We start from the raw sequence: 18,199 nt of genomic DNA on the forward strand, positions 1-18,199 counted from the left end.
AGGAAAGCTTTGACTATGTACAGACTTAGTGAGCATAGCCTTGCTATTGAGAAAGGCTGCCGTAGGCAGACATGGCTCTCAAGAAAAGACAGGCTATGTGCTCACTAAACTCCCATATCTACTGGGTGAAATTCCACAGTGTGCCATCACGGCAGCAAAATTTGTGACCTGTTGCCACAAGAAAAGGGCAACCAGTGAAGAACAAACATCATTGTAAATACAACCCATCTATATGCTTATTTATTTTCCCTTGTGTACTTGAACCATTTGTACATTGTTACAACACTGTATTTTGATTGTTTATTTCACTTTTGTATATTATCTACCTCACTTGCTTTGGCAATGTTAACACATGTTAACACATGTTTCCCATGCCAATAAAGCCCCTTGAATTGAATTGAATTGAGAGGCAGATGGAGAGAGTGAGAGATAGAGGGGCAGTTGGAGAGGAGGAGGCAGATGGATCATTATTTAACCTCTTTAGGTGGGAAACAGATTTTTAATGAAGTTAAACATGTGCTCTTTATGACAGAATGTTTCAATTAGCTAAAACCAAAAGTTTTTTTCTGGACCAAATTACACTTGTGAAAGGCCACTGACTTGATGGAATGCCAATATGTACATGATCTTGAGTGGGTTAGATTGGTCTGTAACCTGTAAATCATGGAACCTGATATCAATGTCCATATTATTCATGTCCTATGAAGTCATAATGTGTTTGATGTGTATTTTTCTTGCCCTCTTGGCCAGGTCTCCATTGGTTTCCTCAATAGGATAAATACAGGTTAAATTAAGGTTAAATAAACAAAAATAGAATCATCTCAATCATGTTCTCTTCTATATGTAATGATCCCTCTCTCTACTCTCTGTTGGCTGCAGTGAGACTCCAGTGCAAGTCCCCCTGGCTGGCCCAGACCACGTTGATGCTGTTGTGCCCACGCCGCCTCCCTCCTCCCCTTTTACTCCGGCGTTCCCCCATTGCTTCTTCCAGTGATGGCTATGAGTACCGACCCGGGCTGCAGAAGGGACGACTCTGACCCTGACTCAATGACCCCTGACCCCAGTAACCTCACCGCCATGATGGCCGCAGTCGCCATGAAGACCACCGAGATAGACGTCTCACCGGCCAATGGCGTGAGGAACGGGGCTCAGCAGGACGGAGCTAAAAGGGGCCCTCCTTCGCGGGCGCACCTCTCAGGGAGGAAGCTGTCGCTACAGGAACGAGGGACGTACCCATCAGAGGGGACTCACGTCTCCCCCCGTGTGGCACGCAGACCCACGGTGGAGTCCAAGCAGGTCTCCATCTCAGATGCAGAGGTGAGTGAACGGAATCTGCGCCTACACAGGAAAAAGGATAGGACTTTAATGCAATTCAGTTCAGTGAAATAAACATGATTATTGCTCCTATGTTTTGAATTGAATTGAGAGGGCTAAGTCAGATTTATAAATGGGGTTTGGAGGCATAGTTCAGTGGTAGAACGTCTGACTGAATACCAAGAGGTTTTCAGGTTTAAATAAAAGATGAATAGAATTAAAATGGCAGCCACAGCCAGGGAAATCCTGTTTTCATCTTTTTGCAGTCATTGTTGGCTTGAGAGTCACAGCTGTGTGTGTGTGTGCGTGTGTATGTGTGTGTGTGTGTGTGTGTGTGTGTGTGTGTGTGCGTGCAGTGGGATCAGTGAATGGTGGGATTGTATACTCCATCATTGTGAACTGTGATTTGTAGTGCAGAATAGACTTGTATTGGAAAGAAAGTGAATCTCGTCCGAGCTGGCGTGTGGCGTGCCACTGGACGGTCGGTCAGGCAGACCGGAGCTTTTCTCTCAGAGAGCTTAAGTCTTAGCAGCATTTAATGGGTCCACATACTAATCCCTGTGTGTGTGTGTGTGTGTGTGTGTGTGTGTGTGTGTGTGTGTGTGTGTGTGTGTGTGTGTGTGTGTGTGTGTGTGTGCACGTACCCCTGCACATGTGTGTGTTCTGCGATGACCTAGGGCAGTGCTCTGCTCAGGGACGGTCATGACATTGTGGAATTGACATGAATGTGTAATGTACATATAGAATATGTTTTCTCTAGCTGCATAACCATCTGGTCTCATCTGAGAGAACACCAGGAAGTAGCCCATCTCCAAGAGTGTGTATGAAATGTCACCCTATTCCACTTGGACACTGGTCTAAAGTAGTGCACTTTATAGGGAATAGGGTGCCATTTGGGAAGCAGTCCAAGACTGAAAGATATACCTCTTAAATGTAATGGTAGAATGTGACACAACACCTGGGTTTTGTGTTCTATGTAGCAAAATGTGAAATATTTTTTTTACATTGGTAAAAGTAGAGACTCAGATCTACAAAATGGTATACCATACACTGCATTTTGGAGGAACAATGGGAAAGTAATTCTGCTTTGAAAGTTGTTACACTTGTAAACTCACTTTTGATAAAAGGGCATTTTAGCGTTTCGTTGAGAGAGCTCTTCTTTGTCTACACCCATTCAGCATCGTCCACACCCTCTGAAGCTTTATCCACACCCATTCAGCATCATCCACACCCTCTGAAGCTTTAGCCCCACCCATTCAGCATCGTCCACACCCTCTGAAGCTTTAGCCACACCCATTCAGCATCGTCCACACCCTCTGAAGATTTAGCCACACCCATTCAGCATCGTCCACACCCTCTGAAGCTTTAGCCACACCCATTCAGCATCGTCCACACTCTCTGAAGCTTTAGCCCCACCCATTCAGCATCGTCCACACCCTCTGAAGCTTTAGCCCCACCCATTCAGCATCGTCCACACCCTCTGAAGCGTTAGCCCCACCCATTCAGCATCGTTCACACCCTCTCTGCCACACCCATTCAGCATCGCTTAAGCTTAGCCACACCCATTCAGCATCGTCCACACCCTCTGAAGCTTTAGCCCCACCCATTCAGCATCGTCCACACCCTCTGAAGCTTTAGCCCCACCCATTCAGCATCGTCCACACCCTCTTAAGCTTTAGCCCCACCCATTCAGCATCGTCCACACCCTAAGCTTTAGCCCCACCCATTCAGCATTCCACACCCTCTGAAGCTTTAGCCCCACCCATTCAGCATTGTCCACACCCTCTTAAGCTTTAGCCCCACCCATTCAGCATTGTCCACACCCTCTTAAGCTTTAGCCCCACCCATTCAGCATTGTCCACACCCTCTTAAGCTTTAGCCCCACCCATTCAGCATTGTCCACACCCTCTTAAGCTTTAGCCCCACCCATTCAGCATTGTCCACACCCTCTTAAGCTTTAGCCCCGTCCATCTCCTTGTGTTCAGAGAGCAAACTTGACGCTCTGGCCGAAGATTTGTTTACCTCTGGATAACATGAAAACAGCCTAACCAGCGCTGGCAACAATTTCATTATGTTTTTTTGCTGACGTTTACTGCCACCGGCCATATTCAACAGGTGTTGTACACTGTACCTAGCTAGCTGGCTAAACAATTAACCTAGCTAGGTAAACAACATGTAAGATCACACACATCACGTCACACGTTAGCTAACGAGCCAGCCACCTAACGTTAGCTAGGGACACTTTAGCTTGAAATTAAACAACTTTCTGTCAAAATTAGAAACATGTCATGTCTGAAAATGTAGCTAGCTGGACTATCTTACCCCTATACATCATCATGCACGGTGGACACGTCTCCTTGTCACGGATCCATGCCACAAATGCCCTTAGTTTGAAGACGTAATCCCACCTCCTTAGCTATCATACTCCAACTCCACTGATTTCAAAACTCAAGCCTCCAGAAAGTGGAGAGCAACACTTATGCAACTACATTAAAAAAAAGACGCATTCAACAGGATGACCAACACAGACTGTCCAGCTCAAATAGTCAAAAGTCTTCTATATGGCAGACCAATCCGAACTGATCTCTCGGCATGTCCAGCCCACTCATTATCTCAGCCAATCATGGCTAGTGGGGAAGGTTGTTGTCTTTTGATGGGGCTTAACCAAAAAAAGGCTCGCAATTTAACAATTGTATTCGTATTTTCAGATGGCATACAAGTTTGTTATTCAGGCACATGAAAGTTCACAGTATTTTATTTATTTATTTTTTCATTCAAGCAGCTCTCCTGTGAAGTCGTGACTTGTGATTTTACGCCTAGTTACCTGAATCGGGTCACAAATGTAGATTTCCGCCTAATAAACCAAAAGTAACCGCTATTCACGTGTAATTACATGATTCTGCCAAAACTTTTGGAGTGAAGACATCTGGGAGATGGTGAGGAAATTATCAGAAGATAGATAGAAGTTACATAGTTCAGAACACACAAGATCAAACACACACAAAAATAACAGTTTCTTTGTTTATTTATTTTGAAAGTCATCTTTCATTGACAACCTATAATTGAATTATTGATGACTAGAGCTGGAAACACATCAGATGGCTTCCACAACATGTGAACAATATCAGAATTTTGGGGGGGGATTGATAGACCTGTGTTTTAGTCAGTGGTGTCAGGTGTGGTCATGGGATGTTTCCAAGTGTCCCTAAACCTCTCTGAAGTGGCATATGTCTGTAAATTAGATAATTCCAGTGCTATTAGATGCATGTAATCCCTTTACAAGCATTTCGCTACACCCGCATTAACATCTGCTAAACACGTGTATGTGACCAATACAATATGATTTTGATTTTTAATCCCTAAAGGCTACTTGGTCAGCATAAAAACACAATTTCTTCCATATTAACCTCACTGACAAACTTGCATATGATCATCTGCACATCTATCCCTCCAGTGTTTAATGCTAAATTGTAATTATTTCGCCACTATGGCCTATTTATTGCCTTACCTCTCTAATCGTACTACACTTGCACACACTGTATATAGATTTTTCTATTGTGTTGTTATTGGCTGTATATTTGTTTATTCCATGTGTAACTCTGTGTTGTTGTTTGTGTCGCACTGCGGTTTTCTTTAGGTGAAGTAGAGGCGGACCAAAATGCAGCGTGATTATTATTCATGTTTCTTAATGAAGAAACAAATAAAAACAATAAATGTGAGAAAACCTAAACAGCCTTGTCTGGTGACAACAAACACAAAGACAGGAACAATCACCCACGAAACACTCAAAGAATATGGCTGCCTAAATATGGTTCCCAATCAGAGACAACGATAAACACCTGCCTCTGATTGAGAACCACTCCAGACAGCCATAGACTTACCTAGAAAACCCCACTAAGCCACAATCCCAATACGTACGAAAAAAAAACCAAGACAAAACACACCACATACAAAACCCATGTCACACCCTGGCCTGACCAAATTAGAAGAAGAGAAAACACAAAATACTAAGACCAGGGCGTGACATATCTTGGCCAGGTCGCAGTTGTAAATGAGAACTTGTTCTCAACTGGCTTACCTGGTTAAATAAAGCTTTAATTAAAAATAAAATAAATATATAAACTATAATATAATAAAATAAAACTCAAACAGTGTGGTGTTATGGGGGTATCCAGGGTACATTCAAGTATCCTTTCAACCTCTCCAAAGTGTCTGAATGTGGTAATTGCACTGTTTTTGCACAATGCATGTGCCTTAAAGTTATTGTTTACTATAAAAACAACAACACCAACCTCCCTCATACATTGTGGTGGTGTGTTTTCATCATATTTTTCATACACAAAGATATAGTCACTCGGTGGACATTCGATGTTGCCATTAAGTCATACCTCATTAGAGAACATTGTCAATAGGCTAGATTCTTTCCCACCAACCTAAGGATTCATTTCATAGCCCTCGTGTAGCTACAGCTCAAACACAGACCAAGTTGACCTTGTAAGATGTTTGCTGTTTGGTGAAAACGTTGTATAAAATACACATTTTGACTCTCGGGGCTGGTGATCAATAACAGTAGGTCACAGCTAGACACATAAGATATCCTCATGATCTGTGGAGTCCCGGCTTTCGGTGTGAATCTATTTATTCCGTGTTTATTTTGTTTATGCTTCACAACGCTAACCGGAACGTTGGTAGCAGCCATCTTGAAATGAGGTCATCGACTCGGCCTTCCCTTATACACTCGTATGCCCATATATGGTAGTAAGTCACACTGTAGATTTTAAGGCACAGCTCAATAGCAGAGAAACCATGTCTTTGCAGATGGGGAGTACCGTTCTCATACCAGACTGAATTGAATACAAAAAAAATCAAATAGGGTCCTCAAATATGGGACTTTACATTTAAGAGGATTTATTAAAGGTTCTGTCTGTCTCTGGCTGTCAGCTTCTCAAAGACCAGAGGCTCTGAGTCTCAAATGGCACCCTATTCCCTATATAGTGCACTACTATAGCACCCTATTCCCTATATAGTGCACTACTATAGCATCCTATTCCCTATATAGTGCACTCCTTTTGACCAAAGCCCTGTGGGTAATAGGGTTAAACGTGGGACGCACCAAGGTTGTAGCCGTGCTGAGTGAGAGTGAACCAGGTTAACCTTGAATGGCATGGTGAGAGAGAGAGAGAGGAGGTTTTCCTCTTATTGACTTGGGGTATATCAGCTTTAATATTGCATATAGATTGTGGCTTCTGTCAATGTCATTGTCTGCATCATTTCCAATCCCCCCCATATATATTTATTGTAAATATACAGTCTATATACTTTTTTAAAGTATTGATATTCTCCTTTGTTATTTTCCCGTAACCCTCCCACCCTCCTCTAATTAGAGTAAACTAATGGACAACAGCACTTAGGCTTATATGGGCTATATACATTTTACAGACACAGTATGTTTTACAATCTCTCTACCTCTGTCTGTCTTTCTCTCTCTTTCTGTCTCTCTCACACTCCGTCTCTGTCAATCTCTCTACCTCTCTGTCTTTCTCTCTCTTTCTGTCTCTCTCACACTCCGTCTCTGACATAATTTACAAACTAAGCGTTTATGTTTAGTGAGTCTGCCAGATTAGAGGCAATAGGGATGAGCAGTGACGTTCTCTTGATGAGTGTGTGAATTGGACCATTTTCCTGTCAAAAGTAAAGTACAGACCCCTAAAAGTAGTACTTTAAAGTATTTCTACTTAAGTACTTTACTCCACTGCTCTCACTCTACGTCTCTCTCTCTCTCCCTTCCTCTCTCTCTCTCTCTCCCTTTCTCTCTCTCTCCCTTCCTCTCTCTCTCTCTCTCTCTCTCTCTCTCCCTTCCTCTCTCTCTCTCTCCCTTTCTCTCTCTCTCTCTCTCCCTTTCTCTCTCTCTCTCTCCCTTCCTCTCTCTCTCTCTCTCCCTTCCTCTCTCTCTCTCTCTCTCTCCCTTTCTCTCTCTCTCCCTTCCTCTCTCTCTCTCTCTCTCCCTTCCTCTCTCTCTCTCTCTCTCCCTTCCTCTCTCTCTCCCTTCCTCTCTCTCTCTCTCCCTTCCTCTCTCTCTCTCTCCCTTCCTCTCTCTCTCTCTCTCTCTCTCTCTCTCTCTCTCTCTCTCTCTCTCTCTCTCTCTCTCCTTCCTCTCTCTCTCTCTCTCTTCTCTCTCTCTTCCTCTCTCTCCCTTTCTCTCTCTCTCCCTTTCTCTCTCTCTCTCTTCTCTCTCTCTCTCTCTCTCTCTCTCTCTCTCTCCCTTCCTCTCTCTCTCTCTCTCCCTTCCTCTCTCTCTCTCTCTCTCCCTTTCTCTCTCTCTCCCTTCCTCTCTCTCTCCTTCCTCTCTCTCTCTCTCTCTCTCTCTCCCTTTCTCTCTCTCTCCCTTCCTCTCTCTCTCTCTCTCTCTCTCCCTTCCTCTCTCTCTCCTTCCTCTCTCTCTCTCTCCCTTCCTCTCTCTCTCTCTCTCTCTTCCTCTCTCTCTCTCTCTCTCTCTCTCCTTCCTCTCTCTCTCTCTCTCCCTTCCCTCTCTCTCTCTCTCTCTCTTCCTCTCTCTCCCTTTCTCTCTCTCTCCCTTCCTCTCTCTCTCCCTTCCTCTCTCTCTCTCTCTCTCTCTCTCCCTTTCTCTCTCTCTCCCTTCCTCTCTCTCTCTCTCTCTCTCTCCCTTCCTCTCTCTCTCCCTTCCTCTCTCTCTCTCTCCCTTCCTCTCTCTCTCTCTCTCCCTTCCTCTCTCTCTCTCTCCCTTCCTCTCTCTCTCTCTCTCTCTCTCTTCTCTCTCTCTCTCTCTCTCTCTCTCTCCCTTCCTCTCTCTCTCTCTCTCTCTCTCTCCTTTCTCTCTCTCTCCCTTCCTCTCTCTCTCCCTTCCTCTCTCTCTCTCTCTCTCTCTCCCTTTCTCTCTCTCTCCCTTCCTCTCTCTCTCTCTCTCTCTCTCTCTCCCTTCCTCTCTCTCTCCTTCCTCTCTCTCTCTCTCCTTCCTCTCTCTCTCTCTCTCTCTTCCTCTCTCTCTCTCTCTCTCTCTCTCTCTCTCTCTCTCTCTCTCTCTCTCTCTCTCTCTCTCTCTCTCTCTCTCTCCTTCCTCTCTCTCTCTCTCCCTTCCTCTCTCTCTCTCTCTCTCTCTCTCCCTTCTCTCTCTCTCTCTCTCCCTTCCTCTCTCTCTCTCTCTCTCTCTCTCCCTTCTCTCTCTCTCCTTCTCTCTCTCTCTCTCTCTCTCTCTCTCTCTCTCTCTCTCTCTCTCTCTCCCTTCCTCTCTCTCTCTCTCTCCCTTCCCTCTCTCTCTCTCTCTCTCTCTCTCTCTCTCTCCTTCTCTCTCTCTCTCTCTCTCTCCTTCCTCTCTCTCTCTCTCTCCCTTCCTCTCTCTCTCTCTCTCTCTCTTCCCTTTCTCTCCCTCTCTTCCTCTCTCTCTCTCCCTTCCTCTCTCTCTCTCTCTCTCTCTCTCCTTTCTCTCTCTCTCCCTTCCTCTCTCTCTCTCTTCCCTCTCTCTCTCTCTCTCTCTCTCCCTTTCTCTCTCTCTCCCTTTCTCTCTCTCTCCCTTCCTCTCTCTCTCTCTCTCTCTCTCCTTCCTCTCTCTCTCCCTTCTCTCTCTCTCTCTCTCCCTTCCTCTCTCTCTCTCTCTCCCTTCCTCTCTCTCTCTCTCTCTCTCCCTTTCTCTCTCTCTCCCTTCTCTCTCTCTCTCTCTCTCTCCCTTCCTCTCTCTCTCCCTTCCTCTCTCTCTCTCTCTCTCCCTTTTCTCTCTCTCTCTTCCCCTTCCTCTCTCTCCCTTCCTCTCTCTCTCCCCTTCTCTCTCTCTCCTTCCTTCTCTCTCTCTCTCTCTCTCCTTCCTCTCTCTCTCTCTCTCCCTTCTCCTTCTCTCTTCTCTCTCTCTCTCTCCTTCTCTCTCCTTTCTCTCTCTCTCCTTTCTCTCTCTCTCTCCTTCCTCTCTCTCTCTCGCTTTCTCAATTCAATTCAATTCAAGGGCTTTATTGGCATGGGAAACATGTGTTAACATTGCCAAAGCAAGTGAGGTAGATAATATATAAAGTGAAATAAACAATAAAAATGAACAGTAAACATCACACATACATAAGTTTCAAAACAATAAAGACATTACAAATGTCATATTATATATATACAGTGTTTTAACAATGTACAAATGGTTAAAGGACACAAGATAAAATAAATAGGCATAAATATGGGTTGTATTTACAATGGTGTTTGTTCTTCACTGGTTGCCCTTTTCTCGTGGCAACAGGTCACAAATCTTGCTGCTGTGATGGCACACTGTGGAATTTCACCCAGTAGATATGGGAGTTTATCAAAATTGGATTTGTTTTCGAATTCTTTGTGGATCTGTGTAATCTGAGGGAAATATGTCTCTCTCTCTCTCTCTCTCTCCCTCTCTCTCTCTCTGCATGCTGGGAGTGATTGGTGCATGCTGGGAATTGTTTGAGTGAAGGAGTGCGTGTGTTGTGGAGAGTTAGATATTCACAACTTTCTTTCGGTTTGCTATTTCTTGGTGGCATTTTTTTTGTTGATGCATGATTAACGTTATTATTTTTGTTGTGGTAGAATTAAGTATTTTGTTTTCGTATCGAAATTACCCTGATTTTGGCGGGGATGGCAGCCCGAATGGGGATGCCATCCCTGTCACTTCGGCATGGCTTTAGGTGTGTTACTGAAGCTGCTGTCACAGTGGAGGAGTTTCTGGTCGCCGTAGGAGAGAAGGTAGGCTATGAGAATATTGCGTATGCATCCCGGATGAATAAAGCTGTGGTGGTATTTCTTAAAGAAGAGTGTCTAGTTGATCGGATGGTTGAGCATGGTGTACTTCTTAAAGGAATGTTTATTCAAGTTACGCCGCTTTTTTTCTCCGTCAACAAGGGTAACGATTTCAAATGTACCACCATTTATTCCTAATGAGCTATTGGAGCGCGAGTTATTGCGCTTTGGGAAGTTCGCCAGATCAATTAAGGTTGTCCCGTTGGGTTGCAAACACCTGGCGTTGAAACAGGTAATGTCATTTCGGCGACAGGTGTTTATGTTTTTGGACTCACCGGAGCAGACTTTAGAGTTATCGTTTAAAATCAAGTATGACAATAGATTGTATATGGCTTATGCTAGTACGGGTAGTCAACGGTGTTTTGAGTGTGGGGATGTTGGTCATAAGCGACATGCTTGCCCGAAAAGGGAGAAGGCAGAGGGAGGGGCACAGGTGGTCATCGTAACGCCTGGGCCCACTGATGTAGGGAGAGGTGAGCTGACAGCGGTAGAGCAGCCACAAGCACCTGTTGCTGAGGAACAAGTTATCCGTGTTGAGGGCACGGGGTTGCAACTTGTATTAGAAGGAAATGTTATGCTACAGAAAAGTATTGTTGTAGAAGGTAAGGATGTATCTGAAGAGCCAGTTCCTCAGACTGGTGAGCAGGTGCCCAGTATGAGTGCTTGGGTAAAGGAGGGGGTTCATGTGGAGCTAGGCTCCCAGGGAGTGGAGGAGATGCCCACTACGAGTGCTGGGGTTCATGTAGAGCTAGGCTCCCAGGTAGTGGAGGAGTTGCCCGCTACGAGTAATGAGGTACAGGAGGGTTTTCATGTGGAGCTAGGCTCCCAGGTAGTGGAGGAGATGCCCACTACGAGTAATGAGGTACAGGAGGGTTTTCATGTGGAGCTAGGCTCCCAGGTAGTGGAGGAGATGCCCACTACGAGTGCTGGGGTTCATGTGGAGCTAGGTTCTCAGTTAGTGGAGAAGATGCCCACTATGAGTAGTGATGTTCAGGTGGGGCTAGTCTCCCAGATAGTGGAGGAGATGCCTGGTACGAGTGATGAGGTGCAAGTGGAGAGTGTTGAAAGGAATGTGGTAGAGGGGAGTCAGTTGTCTGTGTTCTCAGCTGAGGAGGATCAAGAGAAGGATATGGATATCTCTTTAGATATGACAGCTGCTGGTGAGGACTCAGTTTATGATCTAGAGGAGGTAAATGAGTTTCTGGATCAGACTTTTGGGAAATCTGTCAAATTGGCAGATTATTTTGATGTTGATAAGTTTGTGAGGTCAGCTGTGATGCTACAGAAGACGGTGGGGTTAGACCAGCTGAGTGAGAAGAAGCGGTTTCGCTTGAGGAAATTTATTACTGCTGTTGCAGCAGCAAAAGGTGGTGGGAAACGTGTTCAGGTTAAGAGAAGAAAAAATAATAATGACGATGATCATGCTTCATAGGGTGTCTTTTTTCTCGTTGGTTTCTCTGTGGTTTCTTCTGCTTTTCTTTTCTCTTTTCTACATGGAGGTACTAAGGGTAGGTTCTCTCAATATGAATGGGGGAAGGGACAGGAATAAGAGGGCTTGGGTATTAGAAGTAATAAAACAGAAAAGGCTTAATGTAGTTTTCCTACAGGAGACACAGCGATGAGGAAAATGAGGTTGACTGGGGTATGTGGTGGGAGGGGCAGCATGTACGCAGTCATGGTACTAATTTCAGTGCTGGGGTGGCAATATTGTTTTCCTCAGGCTTAGGGGTGACTGTGGTATCTACAACAGAGATTGTCAAGGGTCGGGTTTTATTGGTCAAGGTGGATGTTATGTTTTTATTTTTATTTTTTTTGAATGTTTATGCTCCTAATGAGGGTACAGAGCGTATTACTGTATTTGATCAACTAAAGGAAACGTTAAGACAGTGTGACCAAGAGGGGTGTATGGTTTTAGGAGGTGACTGGAACTGTACAGTGGATTTTACTGTTGATCGCACCGCTGAAGAACCTCACCTGCGGTCAGCCACTTGCCTGTCTGGCCTATTAACTGAGTTTGAGCTTTCGGATGTGTGGAGAGTAAGTAAGGAATGCCAAAGTTAGGCAGTACACATGGCTAAAAATTAATGAAGGTTGTGTCAGTGCAGCACGGTTAGACAGGTTGTATGTATCTGAGCAATACTGTAGTAGGGTTGGAAAGTGTGCCATTACTCCTGTGGGTTTCTCTGATCATCATATGGTTACTGTTGATATTCACTTGTCCTGTCCACGAAGGTCATCACCTTACTGGTATTTTAATGTTAAATTGTTACATGATGTCATGTTTTGTGACAGGTTTTTGTTGTTTTGGGAAAATTGGAGGGGTATAAAAGGGAATTTTGAGTCCTTGAGACAATGGTGGGAGGTTGGGAAGGCCCAAATACGAGTTTTTGTCAACAGTATACTGCTCTGTCTCAAACTGAATTTAAAGAGACTATCAATGCCCTTGAACAGGACATCAAATCTATTGAATTGAAGCTGCTCACTCAGAATGACCCTGGACTAGTCATGAACTTACAGGACAAGAGACATGAACTGAGGTCGTTTCTGCATGAAAGAGTGAAGGGTGCCTTGATTAGGTCTCATTTCGCTTCCCTCAAGGATATGGATGCTCCTAGTGCTTTTTTTTTAACCTAGGAAAGTCGACATTTCAACGTAAACAGATGGTCTGCCTTCGTCTCCCTGATGGGAAGGTGACCACGAATGATATTGAAATGCGTCAACATGCCGTGGATTTCTACTCGTCCCTTTATAAGGCGGAGGATTGTGACTCTATGTGTACTGAACAGTTGTTCCATGGTCTTCCTAAATTGGGATCTGAGCAGACCTGAGTCGCATTGGACGCTGACATTACACTGCAGGAGCTGTCCACAGCAGTTATGCAGCTCTCAACAGGCCGAGCCCCTGGCATCGATGGTTTACCATCTGAGTTTTATAAGCACTTTTGGGGGTCTATTGGGGAGGACTTTTATGAAGTGATGTGTGAATCTTTTCATGAGGGTTCTCTTCCTGTATCCTGTCAACGTGCAGTGCTTTCACTGTTGCCAAAAAAGGGGGATTTGGCTCTCATAAAAAATTGGAGACCTGTTGCTTTGCTGTGCGCAGAATATAAAATTGTTTCTAAATGTCTCTCAAACAGGTTGAAAGAGTATCTGGGGTTGTTGATCCACAAGGACCAGTCCTACTGTGTACCTGATCGCTATATTGTTGACAACTTGTTTCTGATAAGAGATGTTTTAGACATTTGTAAACTGTCTGATGTAAATGTGGGTTTACTTTCGTTGGATCAGGAGAAGGCTTTTCACCGTGTGGACCACCAGTACTTGTTTAAAATAATGAAAGCCTTTGGGTTTGGGGATGTTTTTCTGTCTTGGGTGAATTTACTGTATGCTGGAGCCTCGTGTATGGTGAAGGTGGGTGGTGGTTTAAGTTGCCCCATCCCTGTCGAAAGGGGCATCAGGCAGGGATGCCCAATTTCAGGGCAGTTATATAGTCTGGCGATTGAACCAATGCTTTGTTTTTTAAGAGCGAAGTACTGGTTTCTTTGTGCCAGGTGTAACGAAGGGTCCCACGATAGCACTGTCTGCGTATGCAGATGACGTGATAGTTTTTATTACAGGGGGTGAGGATGTTAAGGTTCTCTCAAACGCTTTAAAGGTGTATGAGGGGGCCTCCTCAGCTAAAGTCAATTGGGGAAAGAGTGAAGCGCTGTGGGCAGGTCAGCTTCAGATGGGGTCTACTCCACGGTCCAGGGGGGCTTCAGTGGGACAGAGATGGAATGAAGACTTTGGGGGTTTTTCTAGGCTCTGATGTCTTTCAAAAAAAGAACTGGGAGGGTGCAGTGGAGAAAGTGTGTGCCAGACTGTCAAGGTGGAAATGGGTGTTGCCCCAGCTGTCTTATAGGGGACGGGTCCTGGTAGCTAATAATCTTGCTGCTTCTACCCTGTGGCACAGACTAATGATTTTACAGCCACCAAAGGGTCTGATACAAGAGCTTCAGAGGACCCTTGTCAATTTCTTCTGGTCTGGGCAACACTGGATTAAAGCTGCAGCCCTGTACCTGCCACTGCACGAGGGTGGGCAAGGCCTGGTGGACATTTCCTCTAGGATCACGGCTTTCAGGCTCCATTCAGCCCAGAGATTGTTGTACAGAGACTGTTCTAGCTGGGTCGAAACAGCCTACATATTGATGAGGAGAGCGGGCTGTTTGGGCTTCGACAAGCATCTTTTCCTCTTAAAGCTGGAGGGGGTGATTTGACTGGCCTGACTCCATTTTATGAGTCTGTTATGCAGGCTTGGAGAGTCTTTGTCAAGTCCCGTAAGGCCTGCACGCCACCAGGGATGTGGCTTTTTGAAGAGCCTCTTTTTCACAACACTGCCATCCAGTCCCGTGTTCTGGGTTCAGCTAGCCTACGTTCATGCCTGTTAGGCGTGGGGTGTACCAAGCTGGGTCATCTGATGCAGAGCTGGAGCAGATTGGAGGAGCTGGGAGAAAGAGCGGGGATCCGATCATCTCGCCTACTGAGGAAGGTCGTCGATGAGGTCTGCGACTCCTTGCCAGTGCTTCATCTGCAGTATGTGACTGACACTTCCAATTCTGATCGGTGGAAGGAGGGTCTGGATTATGTGTTCCCTGCACTGATTGTTAGTGCTGCGATGGGGGCATTTGAAGAGGACGTGGGGATGCTGCTTTCCTTCGATACCCCGGAGCTGGGGGAGTTCAAGGAGGTGGGAAAGAAGGCCATGTACAGAATATGTGTAAAGGTGTCCCATGCCTCTTCCCTGGAAGGGGTAAAATCGACGAGGTGGGCGGATGTGCTTGGTCCAGGTGCCTCTCCAAAAGGCTGTTGGCGATCATTATATAAACTGCCTATTGATAAGAGGACAGCTGACCTCCAATGGAGGATAATACATGGAGCTATAGCCACCAATATGCATCTGGTACACCTGGATCCTACTGTTGGGGAGGGGTGTCCATTCTGTGCTGAGTCTGAATCTCTGGCACATCTGTTTTTATTGTGTCCCAGGTTGGTTGGGATGATTGAACTGATCACTGATTGGTTCTCAACGTTGGGAGAGGTTTTCTCTTCCCAACTGTATATATTTGGGCCAAAGTACAGGTTCAGTCAAAAGGGTGTAGTTGTGTTGCTTAATTTTGTGTTAGGGGCAGCAAAATTAGCGATATGGAAGACCCGAAAGAACAGCATTCGGGGACTGGGGTCTGTGGATGTGGTGGGAATGCTGGAGGGAATGTTGGCAGCGAGACTAAGGATTGAGTTTGCCTATTACAAACTTGTCAACAATATCGATCTGTTTTTGAGTATATGGGGTATACAGAGGCTGTTGTGTGTAGTTACTGTGGAGGAGGAATTGGAGTTGTGTTTTTAATTGATGTGTAACTGTGGTTTTGTATGAGTATTTATTGTGTGGTGGGCCCCAGACCCAATAAAGAGTATTTAAAACTCAAACTCTCTCTCTCTCTCTCTCTCTCTCTCTCTCTCTCTCTCTCTCTCTCTCCCTCTCCCTCTCCCTCTCTTAGAGGGATGAACATAATTATGGAGTCTCTTGTTTTGAAACCGAGGATTAACCACAGTAATCCGAAGAGTAACACCTGAAACCCATCAATGCAGCGATGCTTTAACAACACTGACAGTCAGATGATCTCAGCCACACCCACAACAGCATCCCACACCCACAACAGCATCCTACACCCACAACAGCATCCTACACCCACAACAGCATCCTACACCCACAACAGCATCCTACACCCACAACAGCATCCTACACCCACAACAGCATCCCACACCCACAACAGCATCCCACACCCACAACAGCATCCCACACCCACAACAGCATCCCACATCCACAACAGCATCCCACACCCACAACAGCATCCCACACCCACAACAGCATCCCACACCCACAACAGCATCCCACACCCACAACAGCATCCCACACCCACAACAGCATCCCACACCCACAACAGCATCCCACACCCACAACAGCATCCTACACCCACAACAGCATCCCACACCCACAACAGCATCCTACACCCACAACAGCATCCCACACCCACAACAGCATCCCACACCCACAACAGCATCCCACACCCACAACAGCATCCCACACCCACAACAGCATCCCACACCCACAACAGCATCCCACACCCACAACAGCATCCCACACCCACAACAGCATCCCACACCCACAACAGCATCCCACACCCACAACAGCATCCCATATCCACAACAGCATCCCATATCCACAACAGCATCCCACACCCACAACAGCATCCCACACCCACAACAGCATCCCACACCCACAACAGCATCCTACACCCACAACAGCATCCCACACCCACAACAGCATCCCACACCCACAACAGCATCCTACACCCACAACAGCATCCCACACCCACAACAGCATCCTACACCCACAACAGCATCCCACACCCACAACAGCATCCTACACCCACAACAGCATCCCACACCCACAACAGCATCCCACACCCACAACAGCATCCCACACCCACAACAGCATCCCACACCCACAACAGCATCCCACACCCACAACAGCATCCCACACCCACAACAGCATCCCACACCCACAACAGCATCCCACACCCACAACAGCATCCCACACCCACAACAGCATCCCACACCCACAACAGCATCCCATATCCACAACAGCATCCCATATCCACAACAGCATCCCACACCCACAACAGCATCCCACATCCACAACAGCATCCCATATCCACAACAGCATCCCACATCCACAACAGCATCCTACACCCACAACAGCATCCCACACCCACAACAGCATCCCACACCCACAACAGCATCCCACACCCACAACAGCATCCCACACCCACAACAGCATCCCATATCCACAACAGCATCCCACATCCACATCCGTGTCTCATAGTTTTGATGTTTCAGTGGTATTAGGAACCTCTTTCTATCTCTCTCTCTCTCTCTCTCTCTCTCGTCTCTCTCTTTCTCACTCTGCCCCCTCCATCTCTCTCCTCATTTTCCGACCACAGTGACAGCATCGCCTTCACACTTTTCAGAAAAAGCATGAGCAGCGTTTTGGCACCAATACATTTCCCTCTTCTATTAATTGGCTCGTCACCCGATGCTCAGTACTGAAGGAGTAATGTCTGTTTAAGTGGGTTCCAGCCTCGCACAGTGCACTCATGTGTGTCTCTCTGCCCTCACTAAGGTGTTGGATGTACAATATAACTAGGTCTTTAAGAGTTTATTCAGAAGATAACAGCTCTATAAATATTATTTCGTGGTACCCCGACTCTCTAGTTAATTACATTTACATGATTAGCTCAATCAGGTGATATTAATTGCGGAGGAATTATTTTATAGAATAGCATGTCATATCACTTAATCCGGCATAGCCAAAGACACGACAGTATCTAGCAACGTTAATGATGTGGCAGCTGCGTTCATATACATGATGTTGCCGCGGTCTAGGAACGGTAGGAACATGGACTATTTAGCGAGAGGCCGGACCTATTTCTATAGAAGAAGACCATTTTTATTTTTATTCCCCAGTCTGACTACATAATGAACCCCTGTTAACCTGTACAGGAAGTTACCGAATGAGGAACATGACATCCAGCCGCCCTGTAAGATACATCACATGACAATAAATTATGAAATCAAAGGATATTGGGGGATGGAGGAATGGATGAAATGGAGGGAGGGATAGCTGTGTCCTCTGAGTGGGGAGGGATAGCTGTGTCCTCTGAGTGGGGAGGGATAGCTGTGTCCTCTGAGTGGGGAGGGATAGCTGTGTCCTCTGAGTGGGGAGGGATAGCTGTGTCCTCTGAGTAGGGAGGGATAGCTGTGTCCTCTGAGTGGGGAGGGATAGCTGTGTCCTCTGAGTAGGGAGGGATAGCTGTGTCCTCTGAGTAGGGAGGGATAGCTGTGTCCTCTGAGTATGGAGGGATAGCTGTGTCCTCTGAGTGGGGAGGGATAGCTGTGTCCTCTGAGTATGGAGGGATAGCTGTGTCCTCTGAGTGGGGAGGGATAGCTGTGTCCTCTGAGTGGGGAGGGATAGCTGTGTCCTCTGAGTATGGAGGGATAGCTGTGTCCTCTGAGTATGGAGGGATAGCTGT

General features: G+C 46.1%; 1 protein-coding gene across 2 annotated transcripts in view; it reads left to right on the forward strand.

Moving 5' to 3' along the window:
- Positions 1-903: 903 nt before the first annotated feature.
- Positions 904-18,199, forward strand: part of LOC112239026 (calcium/calmodulin-dependent protein kinase kinase 1) — a 100,203-nt gene continuing 82,907 nt past the window's right edge. For both annotated transcript variants that reach the window (XM_042309118.1, XM_042309119.1), the window contains exon 1: positions 904-1,317. In XM_042309118.1, coding sequence (XP_042165052.1) covers positions 994-1,317 — 324 coding nt within the window. In that variant the 5' untranslated portion in view covers positions 904-993. The remainder of the gene's footprint in view (positions 1,318-18,199) is intronic.

Source organism: Oncorhynchus tshawytscha, linkage group LG30, assembly GCF_018296145.1.
Source record: "Oncorhynchus tshawytscha isolate Ot180627B linkage group LG30, Otsh_v2.0, whole genome shotgun sequence".
NCBI classification, from domain to species: Eukaryota; Metazoa; Chordata; class Actinopteri; order Salmoniformes; family Salmonidae; genus Oncorhynchus; species Oncorhynchus tshawytscha.